Source organism: Miscanthus floridulus, chromosome 2 (genome assembly GCF_019320115.1).
Source record: "Miscanthus floridulus cultivar M001 chromosome 2, ASM1932011v1, whole genome shotgun sequence".
NCBI lineage: Eukaryota > Viridiplantae > Streptophyta > Magnoliopsida > Poales > Poaceae > Miscanthus > Miscanthus floridulus.
Window position 1 is genome coordinate 39,025,282 of NC_089581.1, and position 10,529 is coordinate 39,035,810.

Below are 10,529 nucleotides of genomic sequence, written 5' to 3' on the forward strand. Positions count from 1 at the left end.
GTACACAAGCTTTTGCCGGATACAGAAGAGAAATGGCGCTGTATTATTTCTGTACGAAATATTGTATTCGTAGCACACGAATGGGAACGTGCTCATCTGAATACATGTGAACTACAGGAATGAAATAGCATCTCAATAGCATAACCCTACCAAGCCTGCAGTTGAATAACACAAAAATACCGCAAACCTGTGAGACCTGAAGTTTCAGATGTAACTGAGAAAATATTTGTGTCTAGCATATGTTCCTCGTTAGGGACGACGGTTTTTTAGTCTTTCACCACCAAAAGGGTGACATGTTGAGGTTATTAGGTTAAAAAAGCGGCCAGTCCACTTTTTTCTTCTGGGCTGACTCATGGTTGAAATCCAAGCCCTTATTGTTTTAGTTATGTATACGAACATCACTGTAAGAGGATTCATTGAGAAACAACGGTTGATCTCATCTAGGAGATGGTTGCCACCTTTCTTGAATGATCAATGACAATGACTACGGTCCAAGGTTCTGATCAGCAGGATGCAGGCTTGTTGGTTTCAGCCAGCCCAAACCAGCCAGCCAACAGTGTTTTCCTCTCACAAAAAACCAGCACCAGCCAGCCCAAACCAGCCCAGAAACCAACCAGCGAACAGGCCGGGTATATGGAAAATGTTGAAGGTGACACTAATCTTACATTGTGCCATGCTCTTCCATATAGAGATCATAGGTACCCCCTCCATCCCAAAACTGTAACAATCAAATTTTGTCAAAAAATAGTTGTCATTCTCATTTTTCAATGCACCATTCTCTTCTCTCAATACACTTTTTTTTCTTTTTTCAATACATCTATGTCTCTCTGTCTCTCTACTCTTACTTTCTGTGCACCACACATTTTCACCCATTCTTAATTTCTATGGCACAACCGTCCGAAATAACACGCTTTCGGAGACGCTTGTTTTTCACTAGACACTAAGCACCCCGAAAGTTAGCTACATCGGACAGGTCCGTCGAGCCCGCCCTCAGGGAAGAACTCGAAACAATCCACGTTTTACCGCCAGGATCCAATAATGAGTACGAGCTTATAATGCTTAGTCTATTTCATATAACAAGAGTTCTTAGAAATTATTTATTATAATACAAGAGTTCAGAGTGCGATAATTAAACAACGGAATAAAAATAAGCATCTAGCGAAAACGATACAAGGATCCGTCTGTGCCCACCAGAAGAATCCTCCACACAAGAGCTACTCCTCAAGCTGCACCTACAATAGGGGTAAAATAAACCCTGAGTAAACAATGTACTCGCAAGACTTACCCGACTAGTGGGAATAGTTTTCTGACTCCAAGCAATATGATAGGAAATATGGATTTGATGTTTTCTTTTTGTTTACGAAAAACATTACTAATAGTTAATCCTTACAGTCAAGTTTTATTAGCAGTAATGATTACTTCGTTAGCTAACCATTCTAGGCAAGCACCGGTTCTACTTTCAAACAAGGGTTAAGCAATCAGAACCATTTCACCATCTTTCATCTTCCAGTTCTTACAACGATGCTAGACCATAGCCAAGTCGTACCGTCTCACGGAAACGGCGATTCACAAACCATTGTATCCCAGCTAGGTACCTCGAAACACACGTCCCGTTTGTACCCCAGGCACAAACAAGACCAACCCATTCCACTCCTGTCGAGGGGTCCAGGTCTCCGTCCAAACTTAGACTCCAAGCCCCCACACTGGAGACCCGATCTCAGTATGGTGCTTAGACCTCCACCTTTCCCCGCCTCCAATCAGTCGGTCTGGAAAGAACCAGACCCACGACAAGAGCGTAATAAGCCTTCCCACTCCTATAAGCAAGTATGTGCTCAGGATAATAAGTTTGTGACCTGACTACCATCCACAGCAACAGACGATCCTTAATCGACACGAACTGGAAAAACAGTGTAACCAAGCTAAGCCCCGTTGGCCGCGGGACACAACCTGTTACACCCACCAATATCCATACCATATCCCTGCGTTGTCTCCATTTTTCCTTTCACTCTTTTTATCATGAGGGTAATTATAATAATCACCTATTGTGAGTAACGGTAGGTTACTCACGCTATTGAAAACCTAAGCATAGCAGCTACTCAAACCTGTATTAGTAGGACTCATAGGACAGTTATATCTATGCATGTGGTTTTCATAAAATTCCTGTAACATAAATGCATATCACACACACACACACACATATATATATATATATTCAGTGATTATAAAAAATAAGGGTTATGCACCGGTGCTTGCCTTGGGCAGGCACGGTGTCAGCTGAGTTAGTCAGTGGCGGCTCCGAGACCTCCTCCTGCACGAGAATCTGCTTCTCGTACTCCTCGACGATCTCCTCGAACTTGTGATCGCCGGTGGTCATGATCTCCGTCAACTCGTTCTCTACATGCATGCGATGATGATGCAACACTTAGCCTTTATACAACAACAACTCTTAAAATAAGAATACGTATACTAAGCTACTAAGCTAGCTCTAATGACTAAGGTTCTAAGCTAACTATCATTTTCATCAAGTAAGGTGTTGGATTCAACTAACAAACACCTAGCTTTACAATGAAGAATATATCTTTATTTGTACTAATGATTTAATGTATATTGAAACAAAGAGCATTTAACTACCCTAATGTTTAGTCTATTCTAAAGCTACAAAAATTATAGTGAGCATATAATAATACCATGATGCTGCTATAAATTTTTAGGGCTAAAGCTATCACCAATTTACCGCAAAAATTCCTATAATAATTAACTTAATAATATTGAGCACTCTCAAATGATTTAATAGCTCCTAGTATCAATATGTATATATATGAACTAAATACACTAACAGATATAACACAATTTTAGGAACCTAACCAAATTTGTTTTATAATTTTTGGACACATACATGATTTTATATGATTTACCAAAGATCAGCTTAAAAATTAAATTAGAAAACTATTTCTAATTCCTTATGAAAAAGAAAAATGGATTCTCCCGCGCGGCCCACGTGACACAGCGCGCACGACGGCCCGTAGGCGCGGCCCACGCGAGGCCAGCCCGCAGCGGGGAAATCCCGCGCGCGTCGACGACTTTGCAAAAGAGACCTCGAACTTCTCCTGAATTACAACTAAGTACTAACAATATTTCCCCCTCTCTCAAACCTTCTCACTTAACCCCTGATTTTTCCCTAATTCACCCGCGCGCATCCCGGTAACTCAGTGCACGGCGCCATGGGGAGCGGTGGCACTGAGCGCCTACGCCGGCCACCTAGGACCTACGCGGGCCCACCTAACAGGTCGATCACTATCTCTGACCTGAGTGGCTACGCTAAGCGGCGGCGAGGAGTGGCGGGATGCGCTGGAGCGAGCTGTAGCGACGCGTGATCGTCCGCTACGGCGGCGCAGCTGCCCCGACGATCTAGAGCACCTAAGAACCTTACTAGCTAGCGAGGGAGCATTTGTATACTACTGTGGACCTAGCCGAAGTGACGGTTAGGGTGGAGGATGATAGAGAAGGGCTAGCCACTGCGCTCGAGACGTGCGGCAGCGCACCACGGCGGCACGGTCGCGTCAGCGACGACGAGAAGGCAGTAGCGGTTTGGCTAAGGTGCGCAGGGTGGAAAGGGAGGCAAAGGCAAGTTAGTGGTGGAAGTGACTTGGTTCAGGAGGGACGGTAGGAGGAATTCCCTCGTCCACGGCCTAACGCGGCCTTATTGGCACGGCGGCGAGCAAAACTCCAAATTGGAGCTCGGCCGGGCACGGTTCAAGGCTGGGCGGGGTCAGGTAACCAGAGGACATGATGGCGAAGCCGTGGATACACTGAATTGAATGGAGATGATCGTTCACTGGGTAAACTGAATGGCATGGCTCATGGCGACAATAGAGGGAGAAAGAGAAAGAGAGGGAGACGGGGCACGACAAGTGGGCTTGGCTCGTCCTTGCCTTGGTGGGATTCGGTCGGCGTGAACGTGGAGGCACGCGCGCAGACGCTATGGACAAGCGCACGCGTCCTCGACCGGCATGGCCTGCGCGGCCGCAGTGTCTTAAATGACAAGGCGACAGCGAGCTTGGCCACGTGCGCGCGGCAGAGGCGGCATCGCACTGACCGGCAGCGGCGCAGAGGGTACATCGGATAGGCACGGACGTGACGACGATGTGACGGCAGCGGGAGCGTCGCGGTGCGAGGCGGGTTGGCAGCGCGACGAGGCAGCAGTGCACGGACGTGACAACATGGTGATAGTACCGGTAGTGGCTTCGTCGTGGTGCGGGGCGGACGACAGCAGCTTTGCGCGGTGGGCTAGTGGCAGCCGATCCACAGCCAGGCTAAAGGCAGCCACGGCCGACTGCGCGTGGCAGCGCGCGCACGCGCGACCAACGCGGCGACGCCGAGGGCTCGAGCGTGGTGACCACGCCCACGCGGCCAACTAGTCCAAGACTGAGTCGTGCACGAATTTTAAAGCGCCTAAAACAACTAAACGGTTGCTTCAGGAGCCAAACCCTCTTCACCATGCTCAAGATGGCATATGAGACTACCAAATCAAAGCCATAACACTACACCATCCCTTAACCCAATCTCTCAAAATAATTTACTAAGCATAGCAATGTTTAGCTGTTGACAGACTTGGAAATTTTCTAAGTCTTTTAGCTGAACTTGATTTCAATTTGTAATTTGTAGGCTAGTAGAAATATTAGCTAGTAATATTATTTTTCGATAGCAAGTATTTAACTGTCATCTACAAAGTTTGTACTTCAAACTTTATTTAAGTATCACACACATGTTCTATAGCATTTTCGCTTAATAAAAATTAGTTTTAAACCCTACTTGATATACATGAACTATTGAATCAACTTTCGTTTAACATTTTTATTAGTCATTTGAAGTTATAAGAAATTTATCTACACATTCTATCACATGCATTAACACATAAACATGATGCTCATGACATGTTTTAGTAGATGATTTAAGGTGTAACACCGAGGGTGTTGCAATTTCCATGTCTAAATCAAACACGTCAAATATTTTAGGACAAAGAGAGTAGTTATTATATGGTTAGCACTTTACTTTGATGGATTGATTGGGTAATAGGTTTCATACAAAACAGAATCTCAAATGTAATGGAATTAAAAATAAAGTAAAAGCTTAAAATCATAATTCAATTAAATAATGATTAAGACTACTAGTAATAAAAAACTACAAACAAGAAGAAATAATAAGAATAAATAACTAGATAATTACATTTTAAAAAGCAAGGTACTGGATTTGTTAGTTGGATGGTCATGTATATTTGGTTTTCGAGTTTGATATATAGCCTGAATTGGACTCGACAATAGTAGTTAGTAAGAAATGGACTTGTTATGACTGTAATAGAAATGAGGTTCGTTGAGCATTGTCCGAGAAAAAAGTAAGGGAATTAGGCTATTGGAGTTCCGACTTTCATTAATATTTAATAGTAGGTTACCACATAAGCATTTATGATGATATGATAACATTTTAAAAAAGAGAGAAAAATTGGGTTTCGTGTAGATGAAACTCTCTTGGCTCAGTTTTGAACTCTAGATGACTCATGAAAAAATATATATCTGTGAAACTACATAATAAAACCATGCATTGAGAGTAGTTGCTTTTATCCATATTTTGTTACATTCTATCTTATATGGTATTCTTGTAAACAATGCTATAAAACACTCTACTAAGAATGGTCTTAGCATCCACCATGTTACAATACTCCATCTGTCCCAGAATAGATGATGTTATGGGATGCGTGCATATCAAACTTTCTCAACTTTAACTAGGTTTGTAAAAAATATGTGCAATATTTATATATTTAAATAAGTTTATTATGAAAATATATTCAACGATCTATCTAATGATACTAATTATGCATTATAAATATTAATATTCTTTTATATATAATAGGTCAAAGTTTTAAAAAATTGACTTCTCGAGAAAGGAGAATGACATCTATTTTGGGACAGAGGGAGTACACATGTAAGTGAAATATTTATTGCTGTCACATTTTTTTAAATACAACTTTGAGTACATTTTCTCCGTAATCATTTGCAAAACAAACAACAATTGTATTGATGGAGCCACTTGTAGAGTTATCCAGAGCCGATGATGGCAACACATTATTGCTATGTTCGCTTGGCTGATAAACCATGACTAAATGTGTTGTTGGCTGATTTATTATGAAAAAAATATTGTTCATTGGCTAAAAAATATGACTTATAAGACAATCGAATAGGATGTATATTGGTTGCCATTCCTTTTTTTTTTGTATCGTCGAGGCACCTCTACTAGTCCTGTGGGTTCTTCTGAGGCCCAGTTTAGTTGCCGAAAATTTTGGCAAAATGACACTGTAGCATTTTCGTTGTTATTTGGCAATTAGTGTCCCATCATAGTCTAATTAGGCTTAAAAGATTCGTCTCGTTGATTTCGTCTAAATTGTGTAATTAGTTTTATTTTTTATTTATATTTAATGCTTCGTGCATGTGTCTAAAGATTCGATGTGACGGGGAATCTTGAAAAATTTAGCGTTTTAGAGGGGAACTAGACAGCCCCTGAGGAAACTCCATCTAGGTTCTTAGACAGGCGACGACGACGCTCAACATCGTGTCCTTTCTGGTGTCACCTAGAAGATCCTGCACTGCATTGATGGTTTTGTTGGTCCGCGTGGGACGTTAATGCTCGTAAGTAAGACTTGATTGAGTTTTTGACGTGGCCAGGCTCTCTCTAGTTCGCTACTTTGTTGTGGGCTTGCGGCACATCTTTGGTTCTCCTGCTTTGGTTGCGTAGTGCAACAAAGTTAGACAACGATGACATATTGTGTTTTCCTTCTCTAGAGGTCGTGGCTTGTTGCAAGTGATTAGCAGCGTGTTAGAGGCTTTGGCTGATATTTGACATAGGAAGTCGGAATTGTTTATCACTTGAACTTGTGATAAGCTCGACACCGGTGATATGCAGTGAACTTCGTTGGTTGTGTGTCATCTTGTGTGTAAGTGATGGGTTGCTTAGAGTTAATCGTCTGTATTGTCGTGTTTAAATTTTTTATTAGTTTTCCCTTTAATAAATTATGCGACTCTAAAGTTTTTAGACTTTGTAAACTAAAATAATTTTATTATTTTATTTAATGGACAGAGCTCCTACCGCTGTGTAAAAAAAAAACAAAGTTGGTCGGTAGCGTTCACATGTCAAGACGACAGACTCATTGCTTCCGCCGCTCGTCGGTCCCTCACTACAGTCTCCACATCGCACCAGCTGAGCGCATCCTGACCGTCGATCCAGTCATCGGGTCCACCAAGCCGCTTGAGCGGTTTCCCCGCGAAAACGAGGCGGCCGCCCGGGCGAGCAGAGCGCAGCACAACCATAGGGATGAAAACCGTCGGAAACGGTCGGAAAACCTCTTAACCGTTTTCTACTTCTACATTTGAATACGAAAACGAAAACGAAAGCGGTAAAGCTGGACACAAAAACGAACACGAATTTACGGAATATCAAAAATTTCAAAAACGAACTAATTCGAGCGAAATTATATCGAACACGGTCGGTATACGAAAAATTAATACGGAATATTGACCCGTAGGACCAAGTGCATAACAATTAACAAGTACATAATAATTTACAAGTCCTATAACTTTCTTAAAAAGTATCTCCATTCGACACGATGTAAGGAAGATATGATTTTTTTTAAAGCAACAAGCGCTTGTGCGTGATTAATATATCGCTGAGTTTGTTTAATTTTTTTTGAACATCTTCAAGACATCAAATGAAAAAACTAAGAACTAAAAAGTTGTAGATCTCGTCGAGAGCTACAATTTTCATACAAAAATCATCTTCATCCGAGATTGTATGAAAAAGATATGATTTTTCTAAGGTTGGACTTGTCGTGGGCCAAATTTGGTTCAAACCGAATTTCGAATTCGGGATATTCCGAATTAAAAGTAGAAAAGTAGAAAACGGTAAAAAAAAATGTCTAAACCATTTTCGTTCCGATTTTGAATTTGATGTTCCGAATTTCGAACCGAATTCGAATTTGTCTGAAAATACGAATTCGATCGGATTAAATGTAAAAAACGATACGGCTCGGTACGGGATATTTCCGTACCGTTTTCATCCTTACAACCAACCAAAGCTTCCGTCCATCGTCCAGTCGCCCGTCCTGGAACCTGGAACCTGGAATCCGAGGCCACGTCCACGGTTCCTCGAAAATCCACCGGTGGTATCACCGCGCCGCGTCGTCGTGGACCTCCAGCCGAGCCCCGCCCCGCCTCCGTCATCAGCCCGTTCGCCTGGGGCTAAAATAATAGTATACAATCGTGGATTATTACTGTTAACTAGTTTGGTGTGAGAGAAAAATACTATTCTAACAGAAAATTTATGATCGTTTACGACCCAGCGAACAGGCTGCATGTCCATCGCCCGCGGTTTTTCACCACACCACCCACCCAGGCACCCGCTGGGATTGCCCGAGTCCGAACTAGCTGCCTTTATACTAACGTGCTGGTTCTGCTCCCCACCCCACGCATGCTCCTGATCATTCCCGGCCGCGCCGCGGTTCTTGAATGCTTTCGTCGGTGCGAGGGATCTGTGGACAACGGAAAGGGAGCTCTCGGCCGTCAATTTAAACCCCACCGGCCACCGCAACACCGGATTTAATTTGCTGGAAAGGCAGATCTTGATCTTGATCGGTTCTTGCTGCCGCTGCTACAAGCTGTTCGCTGTTGGGGGCTTGTACGTACGAACGTGTTGATGAAGACGACAGTGGAAGGGAACGGCGGCGCCCCGCCGGCCACGGTCAAGAGGCGGCGGAGGGATGCACCTGGCAGGCGCCGGAGCGGCGGCGTGAGCGTGCGGCGGCGCGTGCAGGTGGACACGACGACCGCGCCAGCGCCGCTCCAGAGGCTGCTTGCCGCGTGCCGCCGCGCGTTCGGAGGCCCCGGGACCGTGCCGGCGCACGACGACGTCGCCCTCATCAGAGACATCCTCGGTACGTACGCCGCCCCGCCCTCATCATTAGCCATCGCATTGCATGATGCTCGGTATAAGCTGTAATTGCCATCAGTAGCAGTCTCTGGCACTTCAAGCTAAAAGCTGTGCAGATTGAAAGGTGTGAAATCTCTGATCTGTGCATGCGAGATGTGTAAACCTTATTATCAGCCGACACGGCTAGTAATCTTGTTCTTACTCGAAAGGAACATCGATCTTATCGACGCCCTCGTCATCAGCCTTCAATTCGGCTTCGGCCGGCCTGTATTGTGCATTTCGATCGGGCTTCTATATAGGAATACCAAATTACCAACAATCAATATGAGTCTGCCTTGTTCAGTTTGCCAATCATCATGCATGTCCTTTCCTTTGCAGACAAGATGGGAGCAGAAGATGTGCACCTGAGAGCTGTCACCAAGGCCGCCGCGGCTTCCTTCCCTCGAACACATCCTAATCCTATCATCACACGAACCACCATTTACAAATGCAAAAACTTCTCGGTACGGGATACGATCATCCAGCTGAACTGAAATGCATGCGTTAACTTCACGAGCCTACTGATAAACAGGAGTATTTCTTGGCCATCATGCTTGTGATATCTGCATGCAGATCGTCGTCTTCTTGCTGCCCCCAGGCGCGGTGATCCCTCTGCACGACCACCCCGGGATGACGGTGTTCAGCAAGCTTCTCCTCGGCTCGCTGAACGTCACGTCGTACGACTGGGTCGACGCAGAAGACGGCCCTCCCGCCGCCGTCGGCGGCGGCGGCGATCGCCGTAAGTTTAATTTCTTCTGTCTACCAGGCCTGATCAGTTGGTTGTGCTGTATATATACTGAGTTACTGACTGCCTAGCTACTGGCTGCATATGCCCGTAGTACTGAGGCTGGCGAAGCGGGTGGTGGACGCCGACCTGAGCGCGCCGTGCGACGCCCTGGTGCTGTTCCCCGAGTCCGGCGGGAACATGCACCGGTTCGCCGCCGCCACGGTGTGCGCGGTCCTCGACGTCCTCGGCCCGCCCTACTCCGGGGACCGGGACTGCACCTACTACCAGGACTTGCCATACCGCCATCATCATCGCGACGACGATGCAGGTAGTAATATAATGCAACTACTTCCTGCTGCTGCTCCTACCTGATATCATCACAAACATCATAATCAATCTGAACTATAGAGATTTGAACCGATTCGCTAACATGCATATATATAGTACATATATTATAACCTCGGTTATTTATATGTATGCATCTTTCGAGCGCAGATGAGGCCGCCGGGGACGGCGACGTCGTCCCTGCTGCCACGGATGATGAGCAGAAGCCGCGTCTGGGGTGGCTGCTGGAGACGCGCAAGCCCAAGGAGCTGCAGATGTACGAGGTGCCGTATAGGGGCCCTCCGATCCTGTGGAAGAAGCGGCCTTCAGTTGACTCTTGGCAGCAGGGACCATGAGAGATACTAGTAGTTAGTGATGTACATATATGCAGCACAGATGCATGCATGCATGTGTAGCGTGTTCAAAACTGCAAAATGTCCCTCCGTGCAGCTAGCTGTTGGGAAGA

General features: G+C 44.9%; 1 protein-coding gene across 1 annotated transcript; it reads left to right on the forward strand.

Annotated features, from left to right (window-relative positions):
* The first annotated feature begins 8,597 nt into the window (after nucleotides 1-8,597).
* On the forward strand, nucleotides 8,598-10,529 carry LOC136538542 (plant cysteine oxidase 2-like). The gene is made up of 5 exons (XM_066530498.1): nucleotides 8,598-8,977; nucleotides 9,352-9,476; nucleotides 9,586-9,751; nucleotides 9,852-10,067; nucleotides 10,235-10,529. Exons 1-5 carry the CDS (start codon nucleotides 8,740-8,742, stop codon nucleotides 10,417-10,419), a joined length of 930 nt encoding a protein of 309 aa, XP_066386595.1. The 5' UTR covers nucleotides 8,598-8,739; the 3' UTR covers nucleotides 10,420-10,529.